At 54.1% G+C, this 13,872-nt stretch overlaps 7 protein-coding genes across 7 annotated transcripts; 4 read left to right on the forward strand and 3 right to left on the reverse strand.

The window, feature by feature from the left end:
* Positions 1–108: 108 nt before the first annotated feature.
* Positions 109–1,428, forward strand: B0I36DRAFT_316991 (uncharacterized protein). Its single transcript, XM_046153106.1, has 3 exons — positions 109–535; positions 599–1,200; positions 1,269–1,428. The coding sequence occupies exons 1-2, from the start codon at positions 386–388 to the stop codon at positions 1,079–1,081; spliced, it is 633 nt and encodes a 210-aa protein (XP_046014904.1). The 5' UTR covers positions 109–385; the 3' UTR covers positions 1,082–1,200; positions 1,269–1,428.
* Positions 1,429–1,739: 311 nt separating this feature from the next.
* On the forward strand, positions 1,740–2,214 carry B0I36DRAFT_360282 (tubulin binding cofactor A; the record flags this gene model as incomplete). The annotated part of the gene is made up of 2 exons (XM_046158276.1): positions 1,740–1,916; positions 2,041–2,214. The coding sequence occupies 2 exons, from the start codon at positions 1,740–1,742 to the stop codon at positions 2,212–2,214; spliced, it is 351 nt and encodes a 116-aa protein (XP_046014905.1).
* A 268-nt stretch (positions 2,215–2,482) lies between these two features.
* On the reverse strand, positions 2,483–3,921 carry B0I36DRAFT_84367 (Tho complex subunit 7-domain-containing protein). Its single transcript, XM_046163446.1, has one exon. It carries the CDS (start codon positions 3,721–3,723, stop codon positions 2,584–2,586), a length of 1,140 nt encoding a protein of 379 aa, XP_046014906.1. The 5' UTR covers positions 3,724–3,921; the 3' UTR covers positions 2,483–2,583.
* A 172-nt stretch (positions 3,922–4,093) lies between these two features.
* On the reverse strand, positions 4,094–6,619 carry B0I36DRAFT_239529 (COG4 transport protein-domain-containing protein; the record flags this gene model as incomplete). Its single annotated transcript, XM_046149695.1, has 2 exons — positions 4,094–5,293; positions 5,360–6,619. The coding sequence occupies 2 exons, from the start codon at positions 6,617–6,619 to the stop codon at positions 4,094–4,096; spliced, it is 2,460 nt and encodes an 819-aa protein (XP_046014907.1).
* A 718-nt stretch (positions 6,620–7,337) lies between these two features.
* B0I36DRAFT_238894 (DHBP synthase RibB-like alpha/beta domain-containing protein) lies at positions 7,338–8,678 on the forward strand (the record flags this gene model as incomplete). Its single annotated transcript, XM_046149654.1, has 2 exons — positions 7,338–8,256; positions 8,413–8,678. The coding sequence occupies 2 exons, from the start codon at positions 7,338–7,340 to the stop codon at positions 8,676–8,678; spliced, it is 1,185 nt and encodes a 394-aa protein (XP_046014908.1).
* Positions 8,679–8,898: 220 nt separating this feature from the next.
* On the reverse strand, positions 8,899–9,627 carry B0I36DRAFT_360286 (Longin-like domain-containing protein; the record flags this gene model as incomplete). The annotated part of the gene is made up of 3 exons (XM_046158277.1): positions 8,899–9,225; positions 9,314–9,488; positions 9,554–9,627. 3 exons carry the CDS (start codon positions 9,625–9,627, stop codon positions 8,899–8,901), a joined length of 576 nt encoding a protein of 191 aa, XP_046014909.1.
* Positions 9,628–10,282: 655 nt separating this feature from the next.
* Positions 10,283–13,816, forward strand: B0I36DRAFT_381666 (MCM2/3/5 family-domain-containing protein). Its single transcript, XM_046160879.1, has 3 exons — positions 10,283–10,713; positions 10,772–12,885; positions 12,940–13,816. Exons 1-3 carry the CDS (start codon positions 10,368–10,370, stop codon positions 13,519–13,521), a joined length of 3,042 nt encoding a protein of 1,013 aa, XP_046014910.1. The 5' UTR covers positions 10,283–10,367; the 3' UTR covers positions 13,522–13,816.
* Positions 13,817–13,872: the final 56 nt, after the last annotated feature.

The following is a 13,872-nucleotide window of genomic DNA, read 5'->3' on the forward strand; positions in this document are numbered from 1 at the left end:
CAAACACTTTAAATTATGTTCAGTAATGTGAAGCCGCGTCAGAGAAATCTTAAACTGACTCTTTCCATCTGACTCTCGCATATAACTTGCTCGAAAATTATTTACTCCAGACGTTCCAAATCCATAGACGAAATTGATCTTCCGGGTGTGCTTGCCCAATAATCTAGTGACATTCACATTGCTAAGTGGCTCTATTCACCATCTGTGAGCGCAGAGTGAGCGTAGCATGAGCGACTCATTGATGCGCAACCACAGTCCCCTGTTGCTCAGGTAACCCAAAGGGAGGGATGTCCTTTGCTGTCCTTCCATACCTCACAATAGCTGCACCACAGCAAAGTCAACACAACTTTCTTGGCTCACTGGCCCTGACTCCTCATCCACCACAATGCCTCGAGAAAAGAAGAAAAAGAGCAGATCGCCACTTAGCTGGACAAATCGGGTATCCTATTTGCCTCAAGATCTCTTGGGAAAACTGGAAAGTTGTCACAAAGAGCACAGCCCGGGTCGCTGGCAGACATTCGTCATTCCCCAGACAGTGAGTTGATAATTGAGAGCAGCCATTCTTTTGGACTCGTTCTGACGAGGATGGACAACTTAGCTTCTCATTAACCCAGCTTATTCACGGCACACATCGCCACTGCTTCGATTGCCGCTGGAACTGTCATTTCTAATCCTCGGCCACCTCGATCCAATCTCCGCCGTATGTCTCGCGACATCATGCAAGTATATGCTCCATGCAGCGCTTAGCACGGGAGAGCCACTTATGATACCCTCCGCCCGTCACCACAGAGGCGTGACTCCAAGACACTGCGAAGCCCTTTACCGCCTGATGAGGTTAATGTGGCCAGTCGTCAAGCGAACCCGAGCACCTGCAAAGCGGGACCGCACAGTAATGCTGTGCTCTACCTGCTGGCGATATCGTCCACGACTTGACGATGAGTACTGGAGTCAGACACGACAGAAGCTGCTCGAGGAGGTCGGCGTGAGTTGCCGCCATGTAGAAAGAATATCGGACTTGTGGCGCAGTGGATCGATTACAGAGTGGCCAGGCTGCTTTTACGATTCATGCTCGCGTGTTTGAAGTCTTTGTCTCAATACATTGTGAGATTGGAGGACAATCTGTCTGACGAACACTGTGAAGTCGTGAGGGCTGGGATCATGCTGTTGGCAGTTAAAATGAGAGACGAGGAGATCATTTCGCTGCAATTTTGTGGAAATCACTATCTTGAGCAAAGACGAGTTTCGTCTTGGAAACTGGAGTCGCATACGTTACATCTTCCGAGATGTCGACTGCCGTTTCTGCACTCTGGTTGCTCTGCCGTGGTTGGGAGCGTAAGACTAAATAAAGAAAAACCTGGCCGTTCCATATCGTTCATGCTTAAGAGGGCTTACTTGTACTTTGGCAAGGCAAATTCATCCATATTTTTGAGAAGTCCGAAAATCAAGCTGAAGATCGAGGACAAGCTCCGGACGACTCGGACCAAGCCAGGCACAAGGACGCATGCATGCAAGGGTCCTTGCACCCCCCCCCCACCACCACCTCTGCCCCGCCAACCGAGTGCTTGAAGTCAACAATTACACTCTGTCCAAGGACCCCTTCGGATCTCAAACTTGACGTCTGCCTAAACCGGGTCAATCACTGCTCAACTTCTTGAAAAACAGCCATTCCCGCGCCACTCGACTCGGCCCCTCTTCCAAGCAATCCTCTCAACAAGAACCTCCCAAGACAAATACCAAAGATGCCGGCCCCTTCACCACTCGCGATCGCCACGCAGGCCGTCACCCGCCTGGTCAAGGAGGACAAGTTTTACCAGAAGGAAGTCACCGCGCAGACGGAAAAGATCAAGAAGCTCGAGGCCAATCTGCCCGAGGCGTCCAAGACGGACGAGAACGCCGAGTACATGCTGAGGCAGGAGGTGCGTCTATTAATTCCTCCCACCATAAACTGCGCTTTTCCCCCCCTGTCTTCGTGCTTTCCTTTTCTGAGGACCTGGTAGGACGCAACGTCATGCTAACAACTAGTGTCGTTCTATGAAACAGCAAAAAGCCCTCGAGGAGACAAAAGCCGTCTTCAGCCCCCTGCACGAGAAGATTGCCGACGCAGTCCAGAGACTTGAAGAGCACATTGCCACGGCGGAGAGCGAAGGTGGTCCGGAGGGCGAGATTGCCAAGGCGAAAGAAGCGCTGGAGCAGGGCAAGACTGTTGCAGCTTGAGCTTGACTTCCGGCGCAAGAGTTTGTGTGGTCGACATGGCGAGAAGGAGACAGCACCAACAGCAATACCATGACGTTGTGGACAAATAGAGTACTCACAGCGGCCAGTGGGGAGAATAAGGTGACGACTGTCGCATGTATTCTTGAAAAACAAAACATGATACCCATTGGGCCCCGATAGACCCAATAAATACAATCACAGCACTATGTCACTTTGTCCCGAGCTGTGAGAGCAGCGTCTTTGAGAGCAGGAGCCTGCAAAGGGGAGGCCATATTATATATGATGCTCATGTAATGTTGGGGTATTTTGCGCTCAAATTGTAGCAAGACATCTCCAACGACTCTCGTGCACTTGCTCGTCCACCACGCTTCAAGTCGTGTCCATCTTATCCTCTGCAGCAGCTGGCGCGTCGACAGTGATTTGTGGCGTACTTTGCGACTCAGCAGGGGCGGGCGTGGCTGCATCCCCTGGCTGTGACTGTGTCTGCTGTTGTGTGCTCTCACCCATCTCGACATCCTCACCCTCTGCTGTCTGCTCTTCTGCACTCTCCGCCCGCGGTGTAGCACCTGTACTTTCCTCCCCGACCGGCCGAAGTCCAGAGCCACCAACAGCTTCACGAGTGCCAGCACCTGGGCTATCCGGGCGTGGTGTTCCTTCTCCTCTACTACTTGGCCGTGGCGTCGATACCGCACCACTATCTGGTCTCGGCGTGGCATTGCCACTGATGCTGCCGCCAGTCTTACCAGGCGTCGCACCGCTACCACCCTCGCCGGTCTCGCCGTCCTCAGCATCCGAGTCCATGCCCTCGCGCCGCTCGACCTCCTCCTTCTCGTCCCGAATCAGCGCGCGCAGCCTCTTGCCCTCATCAACCAGCCTGCCGAACTGCTCTCTGCGCTCCCGCCACGTCTCGCTATACGTCTCGCTCTCGCGGTGCAGCTCCTCACACTCCTCCGCCAGCTTGGCCAGGTTGACCTGCTGCTCCGACCGAGTGCGCAGCATGCGATTGCTCGTGATCTTGTCCGCCAGGTCGTCGAACTTCTTCCGCTGGGCCAGTGTCGCCTTCGCCTGGTCCAGCTGCACGCGCAGCTGTGAGTTGTTCTCCCGCACGCTGTCCATGGTCGCGAGGATGCGCAGCCGGTCCGCAGCGTACCGCTCCCGCTCGGCGGCATTGGCCTGTGCGAGGAACTGCAGCCGCGCAATGGCGCTGTCGAACGCCGCAAAGTCGAGAATTATGTCCTCCTTGAGGGCGGCGATCTCGGCGGCCGGCGGCGCCGGCGGGACTGTGGAGTTCGTGTCCGCTGTCGAGGATGGATCTTCGCCCTCGTTGGGGCCGGCCTCTGGCGGTGGTGTAGTTGGCAGCTTGAGCGCGCTCGGGTTTGTGAAGGCGCCTGGCCCTATCAGGCGTTTCGTGATGCGCTTGAATGGCTTCTCCTCGACATTGAGCAGGCGCGTCTTGTGCAGCTCGTTCTCGTCGCGCTCCTCGAGGAGCCCAAAGTGCTGTGTCGCCATTGTTGCTGGTTGGCGCGTCCGCCCTTGCTGTCTGAATTTTCAGGTGGTAATTTGTCGCGCAGTCGTGGGTTGAAGCCTGCGAGTCGAGTTGCGTGCTTGTTTTCGACTCAATCGTTTGCAGATATCGAAATGATTGTTTGTAGCTGGCAAAAGTGCTTGGGTGCAGCGATCCTGGTACATTTGCCCATGAAGCTCAGTGCACCGTGGGTCGAGCGGCAGCACGCACCGTGTACTTACACCAGTCTCTTTCACCATCTTTCCGCCATTGAGCTTTTTTCATTGGAAGCGCTTTGTTGCAAATCAGACTGACAATGAACTTGCTTGGAATAGCTCTCAATAGTCTTCCGCATCGGTTATGTGGACTGTCTATTCAGTATTCCTTAACGAGATTTCGCGCTCTCCTCCTTTCGTCTTCGGACAGAACCCACTCGATTCCGTCTTCAACATCCTCACCTCCAAGCTCTTCCCATTCCTCTTCCTCCATATTGATGACCATGAGGGTTTGCGTGACTCTAGCAAACAGCTCGCGGGCGCCGTAGTTGCCCCTGGCTACAACGCTGACAATTCCTGAAAAATCTCTCTCCATGCGGATTGCACCATACGGGTTCGCCCGGCTTCCGTAGCTTGTGACTCTTTTCTCCAGTGCTTGAGCGAGATACTTGGCTGTGCTGTCCATGATTATGCCATAAGTCTTGGGTGTCATGAGACGTGAAATGGGCTTCATGAGTGCTTCCCATCCATGCTCGAATCGTCGCGGCACTTGGTCCAGGAGAGTATCCTCATCCTCATCGTTCTGCTGAGCAATCTCAGCCAGCTCATCTTCTGTGAGACCGTAGTCAACGTCTCTGAAGGTCTCTGTCAGGACAGGCCGCAACCGTGGCTTGATAACATTGTTGAACAAGACCAGCAATCCATCAGAAAGCAATTCTGATGTTTTGGACGAAAATGTTGAGTTGAGGTTGGCAAGCGCCGAAGTGACAAATTTAACGTCTTGCTCGAACGGGAATGATGTGGCAAGCGGATGCGGTACAGGCCCAGAACCGTTCGCTTGCTCCGTCTGCTGCTCCAGCCGGGAGTCTATGATGCGTGAGAGATAGTCATTTGATACGTCAAGACTGTTGATCAACACGATGAACGATATTATCTTATCCTCGGGAGGAAATCCTCCTTGCACAAGAGGTTTGGGGTATGATTCATCCCGCATCTTTCTTTGAACCATGCCGATAAAGTCTGACCCCAGGACTCGGCCAATCGTAGGAATGACTGATGCGACCACATCTCTCTGAGATGTAGCCAAGCAGCGTTGTATGACAGCGCTGACGATGTACATTACGTCATCAACGGCTGATATTATGAACGGGGCGTTTCCATCGAGTGGCTTGTTGGGATTCAGCGAGAGGCCCGAAGGGGACTCGTCCAGTTGGAATGCCTTCTCCACAGATCTTCGGAAGAAGAAAGTCGACATCACATTATACGGTGTGACGAGTTTTGCCGCTACCTTTCTGTGGAGATTTGAGCTCGAAAGCAGCTCTGGTACGGACAATGCGTCGTCCTGGGCGGCATTTGGTGACTACACAGTCGTGTCAGAAGTCTGTCTACGCTGGGGTGTCAACAATGGGGTGTGAATAAGACTTACTTGACATTTGCCAGCGAGAAATCTGGAATATAGTGACCAGCGAGCAAGCATCACTGAAATCTCATTGAGAAGACCGTCGATCTCCTTCATGTTGACGCCTTCGTCTTCGCTTGTTCGGGGATTGGCACCGCTGCCGACAGCTGGTGAGCTCGTCCGTGGCGTGCCACCCATGCCCCTCTGTGCCGGTAAGAAGCTCTGTACCAGAAAAGAGAACGGGTAACTTTTCACGTCCGTCAATCTCCTGTCAACAGTGCGCTCATCGCTCCAGGTGTCCAGAATGATTCCGCCTTGTATGTCAGCCTCCATCTGGAGCCTCTCGACGACCTTGACCATTTTCCCTTCGCCATAATGTCGCTCTACAAGGCCCCCATGACCCTCGACAATCTGTGCGATGTGCTCAAACAGTTTCGTCAGGGAGTTGGCGTAGAAGAACCCGTCCTTTCGGTCTGTTTGTCCGGGCATCTCTTTTAGTGTTGCTCGTGCTGTGCCGGCAACACCCTGACAAACATATCTGCCATAAACGTCCAGGCCCACGTCTCCTCGGCCTATCAAGGGGAACAGCTTGAAGAAGCGTGTCACCTTAGCCCCATCGCCCTCGTTTGCGGCCTTCTCAAACTCGCGCAAAAACAGTCCGCAGAGACTCTCTTTCGCATTCTCCAGCGTGATCCACGGCGCATCAGGAACTTCAACGCTGGGCACCATTGTCGAAGCAAAGCCGCCCTGGATGATTTGCTCAGGAACCTTGCTTGCACGTGCAATGTATCCGGCAGCAGCCTCCCAGTCCTGCGGTGCTCCCATGCTGCCAACCACGCCATGCACGCATGCCTTGAGTTCTGCCACTTGCTCTACTACTCGGAGCGTCTGCTGGACTCTGTCCTTCTCCAGATCGAGCTCCTTGACACGATTTGAGAGCCGTCCGGCTGTCTCGGCGGCGGAAGAGAGCATGCCATTGCTTATAGATCGAGTTGCGATCACCTGTGTGCCGAGGTTTGCACGCAAGAGATCGAGTCTGCCCAATTCGCGGGAGAGATCGGCTTGTGAGGACAAGAGGGCATTCAGACGCGTCGTAACGGCTGATTCCCGTGTATGTAGGGCGGCGAGTGTTGCGCGGACATCGTCGAGGGAGGATGCATCGTGAATGGAGGGGCCGGTCGAGGGTGAGCTGGAGCTGTTCGGCTTCCAAGCTGGCAAGGCAGCATTGCCGATACCGCCTGGGGAAGGGGCAAGAGAATCGCCGTTCAGGAGGCTGAGGGCGGACATTGGAGCGCTGATTGCGAGAGGCGCATGTCGAACGCCCTTGCTCCTATGCCGCTGGTCAATCTCGTTGCAGTCGGTCGTGGTGATCCTGGAAGCTCGAACACCTGGCACTTGAGCGCTCCCTGTTCGTGGTGTCCCTCACTAACACCGTGGACGCTGAACCCGACAGCTGTCGCCGCATCACAAGGCTGCGACAAAATACCCGGTGGGTACTTCTGAGCAGCTATCTGGGTGGGCCAGATGTAGCAGCCATTGCAAGTATCCGCTAAGTACTGCTTGAGCACTAAGCCTAGCAGGAGCTAGTGCCTTTACAGGCCCCCTGGCGGACCCCTGCGATTTAGCTTGGGCAGAGTTTCCACCCGATTGGGCGTGACGTCTTGTCCAGATGCTGAGGTTTGCGACTCTCGAAAATTTACGATGAGTCAAAGCATGTACAGTCCTCGTTAACCAAGAGAAGATTCCTCTCATATCCAACGACACCCCGCAATCTGCTGTCTTCTCGGTTAATCCACGAGCACGAAGACTCAAGTATTTCTGTACGGCTGCAATCAATTTGACGCCCGTCACCATACTTGAGAATAAGCATCCCACTTAGAACACAATCAAGTACATCACGATATCGTTCAAGTTGGCTCTCTTCAATACTTGGCGCTTTCGGTCGCTCATTGTAAGAGTATCCTCGGTTGCCTACTCCAAAATGGCCCGGGATTTGCCCATACAAATGGAGACTCGGATCCTTCCAGTCTCGAGCGCCGACCTTGGCCGCTTTGACAATACACAAAATCTTTACACATGGCATGTCAACGCCAACCAGGATTCCCAAAGTTTAGCACACCTCTATGAAGCAGCAGAGGCACTGCGATTGAAGGATAGCCCAGTCGGCTTCCCGACAGAAACCGTCTACGGCTTGGGTGCGGATGCGACTCGGTCAGCTGCTGTCAAGGGCATCTATGCTGCCAAGGGACGCCCGTCGGACAATCCTCTGATCATTCATATTGCAGATCTTAGCATGCTGCAGAGTGTTTTGTCCGGCGAACATCATGACAGCACGAGGATACCAGAGCACCAAGAAGTCAATCTTCTGCCTGAGATATACAAGCCCGTTATTGAGCGTTTCTGGCCCGGCCCTTTGACGATTCTGCTCAAGAACCCGACGCCATCGGTTCTGGCGCCCGAAGTCACGGCCGGCTTGCCGACTTTTGGTGTCCGCATGCCGGCGTCCGCGCTTGCCCGATCTCTCATCAAACTCGCAGGAGCACCTCTGGCTGCACCCTCCGCCAATGCCTCCACCAAGCCGTCACCTACAACCGCGCAACACGTCTTGGAGGATCTGGACGGTAGGATCGAGCTGATCCTCGATGGAGGGCCGTGCAGCGTTGGCGTCGAGAGCACCGTGGTAGACGGCATGTCCGACCCGCCCGTTGTCCTGCGTCCAGGTGGCGTCAGCATTGATGAGCTGCGGGCTTGTCCAGGCTGGGAGAATGTGCAGAAGGCATACAAGGACGCCGCCGAGATTGGCAAGGAGGCACCGCGAGCCCCTGGTATGAAGTACAAGCATTATAGCCCTAAGGCTAAGGTCGTTCTGTACGAGGCGTCTTTTACGAATGGCAGGCGCGGTGTGCTTCCGGAAGACATCGCCAGTTTCCACGAGGAATGGTCTGCTAGACAAGATTCAAACTCGAACAATGCAAGGACGAGGGGACCTCGGATCGGTATCATACGGACTCGGTTCTGGGCATACGGTGCGGGTCTAAACTCGGCGGAGACTACGAGCAAATCTGTGCTTGCGAGCTCAGACACGGATCTTTCCGAGACTGTCGAATTTGAGGTGAAGGAGATCAAGGCTACATCAGACACGACAGGCAACGGGTTGGACAGCACATTAGACATCAGCATCGGCGAAGATACCCGGAGCATTGCTAAGGGACTGTTTTCAGCGTTACGGGAGCTTGATAGACGGGGCGTGGACATCATTTTCGTGGAGGGAACATTGGATGACGAAGATATCGGTGCGGCCGTCATGAACAGGTTGCGCAAAGCTGCTTCGCAAATTAGAAGATGATTATACATAACGATCATGCACTCCAGATATAAACCACAAAATACCACTTGAAATGCGGACGAAAGATGTGGGAAAGCTCGTTATTCGTCAGTTTTTGCAGGCCGGCAAGGAAACCCCAGGAATGCATTGCGAGCGTCATGGCACTACTCGGGCTGTCAACCTGTACTAAGATATGGTCCAGGGAGATCCAGAATTCGCCTCTCAATTCCAAGAAATTGCTCTACAAGCCTTGTCGCAACCAGTCAGCCAGCTTGCTCTTGCCCAGCTGGGCGAGGTTGTTGACACCCTGTTCACTAAGATCGATCCTGCTCAGGTTGACGTCTTGTGTAGGAGCCTTGCTGCATCGCTGGACGACAATCGTCGGATCGGTTTCGAGAATGATGCCGTCGTCGACAATCTCGTCAATGGCAAGGGAAACAAGGTCGTAGTTCTCGATTATTGTGCGCCGGTCAACGGACTGCTTGAAAAGCAGATGTAACGAGTCACGTAGGGCAAGGATGACGTTGTAGAGCAGAACCTCGTTCTCAGCCGCGCCTCCGACGACGTACTATAATCACACGCGATGGTCAGCAGCGGAAAGCGCCTTCTGAGAGCTGTATGGTCTCTCGTGCAGAGAATAAACAGTGTCAACTCACCATCATCACATCGGACTCGCTCTTGTAGAGCACTACCTGGTTGTCGTACAGGATAATGTCGCCAGTCTGCTTGACTGTCTTCTCAAGCAGTCCCTTCTCAAACGACTTCTGCGACTTGAGGTCCGCATAGGGACTTGTTACGCTTCCAGGTGCGCTATGAGGTGGGCTGTAGTATCTGTGGCATAGTGTCAATTCGTTGATCTCTAGAAGGGGGCAAGGCGCTCGACATAGGCGACTGACTTTGTGAATATCCGGTCACCGTCGTTTGAGAGGATCAACACAGCATTTACGCTGTACAAGCTCATCCCCGCCATTGTTGCGATTTTGGCAGTGCCTGGGCTCGGTCAAGTATTGGGTAGATGCGCTGAGTTGCGAACCGTCGTTCGGTGGTCCAGCTGAGTATTTGCTTCTTCGGTCGGGGAATCGAAGCCAGATCGGCAAGTGGTCGTCGACGATGTAGATAGGCCCTACGAGTGTCCTTGCTGCGTGGAAGTGGGTTGGCTTGGAGTTGCGTATCGCCAGCCACTGGGCAAGTGTGTGGATAGTCCCCTGGAGGTGTTCCCTCGGCGTACAAGGGATGTAGCTACTACTTTTCGCGAGCTCGAAAGTGGTGCTTGAACTCCGTCAGCGCAGGTACCGATACCTTGACGAGGGGGCCTGCTTCGAGGTCCTGCCCCGTGTCTTTTCCGTGGCACGCTGGAGCTCCTGTCCCAATAGGTACCGTGCAGGGTAGCCTCAAAATGCGGTGTCCGGCACCCCTGGACCCACTGGCCGGCCGCATGTGCCATACTTGACATAAAATGCCCCGCCTTGCATAACTTTCCACTTTACGCGAGTTGGACGCGTCCAACCCCTGGCGACGCGAAGTCGGTTGGAAAGCGTGTTTTGCCCAAGCAACCAGCGGTGGCCTGCATCTTAATTATGCCACCATCGTGTCCCGCTCTCCGCCCCTCTCCAACATCTCCCTGTCCCTTGTCCCGCATATCATCACCAACTTCACCCACGACAATCGCACCACGATTACTATACGTGAGCTAGGTGACACGAAAGAACCATGTCGTCTCCTTCGCAAAGACGGAGCACCCGCAGCTCGCAGGCTCGAAGCAGTCCAGCACCCAACGGAAACGGTACTTCGCAAGGCACAAGAACTCCCCGTGCCACACGCTCCTCGCAACTTGCATCGAGTCCTTTGTTCTACCAGTCGTCACCTGCGAATGGAGACAGTCAAGCATCCTCGCCGCCAGTAGTGGACATTGGCGACCAAAGTAGTGCAGCTGGCACACCGGGAGCACTTCCCAGCTCACCACTCCGACAATTCTCCAACTCCCAAAGCACGCACGATGCCAGTCGCAACGACGGTGATCGTACTCCACGAGCGAGTGGTCATGGCCTGCTCGGTGGTGAGTCAAGCCTCCTGAGACTTGCATGCGACCTGGTACTAATATCTTTATTGAGCAGAATCGTCACCTATTCGATACGAGCCTAGTTCCAGCCCAGGTCGTGCACTCCACCCTCAGTCTGACCTGAGAAGCGATAGCAGTGCTCTTTTCGTCGGGTCCCGCACGCCAAGAGCCTCAAGGACAGGACGCAGAGGCGATATCAACTCGGAGGTCTTGAGTGGCACCCCTCGCTCCAGTAGAGTCATCCTCGATGAGTCCGGACGTGTGGTCCGCGAGATCCACTCCGACGCTGTATCTTTCAACAACCTAAACCCAAACACTTCAGAGGCGGATCGGATTGGTGGCCAAGACAACGCTTCCATCTGGGGTACCACGGTCTCGATTGACGACACATATGCGACGTTCAAGGACTTCCTTAAGAACTTTACAAAGAAGTACCGGATGTGGGCAGACGGCATGACCACGGAGCAGACCGACGCCGATCCCGAAGCACCATCGAAGCCATACTGGGAGGAGCTCCAGAACATGTTAATCCTTGGCCAGCGCATTCTCTACGTGGATATCCGAGACTTCAAGCTGTATCCGCCTACTCGCAAGATGTGGCACCAAATCCAGCACTACCCGCAGGAAATTGTTCCTCTGATGGATCAATCTGTCCATGATGTGATGATCGAGCTTGCGCAAGCGGAGATGGCTAGAGAGAGAAGCCAAAGCAATGGTGCCTCTCAGCCCACCAACAGCCAGAGCTCCGATGTCCAGTTTCCCAGCTCAGAGCGGAGCGAGGAACCTACAGCTGCCAGACCTCAGCAGGGCCCGACGCTTGAAGAGCAAGTCATGGATCAAACATACATGACTCGTCCCTTTGGCCTGGACAAGGCCACGAATATGCGGGACCTTAATCCATCTGATATGGACAAACTTGTCTGCGTTAAGGGACTCGTCATTCGCGCGACACCCGTCATCCCGGATATGAGACAGGCCTTCTTCCGATGTGCTGTCTGCAGCCATTCTCTTTTGGTTGGCCTAGATCGTGGAAAGATTCGGGAACCCACCGAATGTCCTCGACCGATGTGTGGCTCAAAGAACTCGATGCAAATTGTTCACAACCGATGCGAGTTTGAAGACAAGCAGGTTATCAAGCTACAGGAAACACCTGACGCCGTGCCTGCTGGCCAGACTCCACACTCTGTGTCCGTATGTGTCTACAATGAGCTTGTGGATTTCTGCAAAGCTGGTGATCGGATCAAGATTACGGGAATCTTCCGTGTCAGTCCAGTCAGGGTCAACCCACGCCAACGCTCTGTGAAGAGTGTATTCAAGACCTTCGTGGATGTGGTTCATGTTGCCAAGGTGGACAATAAACGCCTTGACGCGGATGTCTCGACCTTGGATCAAGAGCCCGTTGATGCCGACAACAACATTGATGAGGTGCGCAAAATAACCCCTGAAATGGAAGAGAAGATCAAGGAGACCGCGGCTCGACCAGACATCTATGATCTGCTTGCCCGCTCTCTGGCTCCATCGATTTACGAGATGGACGACGTGAAGAAGGGCATCCTCCTGCAGATGTTCGGCGGTACCAACAAGACATTCCACAAGGGAGGCAGCCCGAAGTACCGCGGCGACATCAACGTGCTGCTTTGTGGTGATCCTTCGACTGCCAAGTCTCAGATCATCCAGTACGTACACAAGATCGCGCCCCGCGGCGTCTATACCAGTGGCAAGGGCTCTTCCGCAGTTGGTTTGACTGCCTATGTTACTCGCGACCCCGAGACCCGCCAGCTTGTACTCGAATCTGGCGCTCTTGTTTTGTCCGATGGCGGTGTTTGCTGTATTGATGAGTTCGACAAAATGAATGACTCGACAAGATCTGTGCTTCACGAAGTCATGGAGCAGCAGACTGTTTCCGTGGCCAAAGCCGGTATCATCACTACGCTCAATGCCAGAACAAGTATTCTGGCATCCGCCAACCCCATCGGCTCGCGCTACAACCCCGATCTGCCAGTTCCCCAGAATATCGATCTGCCGCCGACACTGCTCTCTCGTTTCGATCTGGTATACCTTGTCCTTGATCGCGTGAACGAGTCAACGGACCGGCGGCTTGCCCGTCACTTGCTGTCGATGTATCTCGAGGACAAGCCTCAATCTGCTGCCACAGCTAAGGATATACTTGTAAGTTTCCCCTCACAACAACTCAACTCGGCCTTCGGTTCTAATATAGTATAGCCTGTCGAGTTCCTGACTTCCTACATCTCGTACGCCAAATCCAATATCCACCCGTCCCTGTCTCAAGAGGCATCAGCTGCGCTGGTTGAGGCGTACGTGGGTATGCGGAAACTTGGCCAGGACGTTCGGGCGGCTGAAAAGCGGATCACTGCTACAACAAGACAACTCGAGTCCATGATTCGTCTTGCTGAGGCACATGCCAAGATGCGCCTCTCGGACACTGTTTCGAAGGCTGACGTTCTAGAGGCCGAGCGTCTAATTCAGTCTGCCCTGAAGACTGCTGCTACAGATTCCCAAGGCAGGATCGACATGAGCCTGCTTACTGAGGGCACCAGTGCGGCCGATCGTAAGCGCAAGTCTGAGCTGAAGGACGCAGTCGTTCGTCTGCTTGACGAGCTCACCAGTGGTGGACATAGTGTTCGCTTCAGTGAGGTCAGCAAGCGCCTGGCAGAGGGCTCAAGTCTCGCGGTGGAGCCAGCCGACTTTGCAGAGACGATGCGGGCCCTCGAGATGGAAGGTTTGGTCATGATCACCGGCGAAGGTGCGCGCAAGAGTGTCCGGCGGGTCACTGGAGTGGCCTAAACGGAGAGGGGCAAATCTGCGGATCGATATTTTGGTTGTAAATGTGAAGAGATGACGATCATGAGAGACGCCTGAGGAGTACGATGGTGTTGGGCTAGATTACTTGCTATCGTGCGTTGGCGTTGCTGGGAATAATGCGGAATTCCTTCTCATTCATGTGGATCAAGAAGCCGGATGTGTTTTGTGATAATATCAGTATCAAATCAAGGACTGGTACTATGAATTGACCAAGAGTTGCTATCAAGCTTTGAACGGACAGGCAGAATCCGAGACGAGCATGATCCCGGCAACGGCCATCTTTTCCACTGGCCAGCTGGCTGACTACCAAATGCGTCGTGATTGGAACGGGTG

This window comes from Microdochium trichocladiopsis (genome assembly GCF_020744255.1).
Source record: "Microdochium trichocladiopsis strain MPI-CAGE-CH-0230 chromosome Unknown B0I36scaffold_3, whole genome shotgun sequence".
Taxonomy (NCBI): domain Eukaryota; kingdom Fungi; phylum Ascomycota; class Sordariomycetes; order Xylariales; family Microdochiaceae; genus Microdochium; species Microdochium trichocladiopsis.

What these genes read in the sequence shown, in the direction of transcription:
- B0I36DRAFT_381666 (XM_046160879.1), top strand. Translation starts at nt 10,368, where the DNA reads ATGTCGTCTCCTTCGCAAAGACGGAGCACCCGCAGCTCGCAGGCTCGA. An exon ending in TGGTCATGGCCTGCTCGGTG is followed by an intron (nt 10,714 to 10,771) that starts GTGAGTCAAGCC and finishes TTTATTGAGCAG; the next exon opens with AATCGTCACCTATTCGATAC. An exon ending in CCACAGCTAAGGATATACTT is followed by an intron (nt 12,886 to 12,939) that starts GTAAGTTTCCCC and finishes AATATAGTATAG; the next exon opens with CCTGTCGAGTTCCTGACTTC.
- B0I36DRAFT_316991 (XM_046153106.1), top strand. Translation starts at nt 386, where the DNA reads ATGCCTCGAGAAAAGAAGAAAAAGAGCAGATCGCCACTTAGCTGGACA. An exon ending in CATTCGTCATTCCCCAGACA is followed by an intron (nt 536 to 598) that starts GTGAGTTGATAA and finishes TGGACAACTTAG; the next exon opens with CTTCTCATTAACCCAGCTTA.
- B0I36DRAFT_84367 (XM_046163446.1), bottom strand. Translation starts at nt 3,723, where the DNA reads ATGGCGACACAGCACTTTGGGCTCCTCGAGGAGCGCGACGAGAACGAG.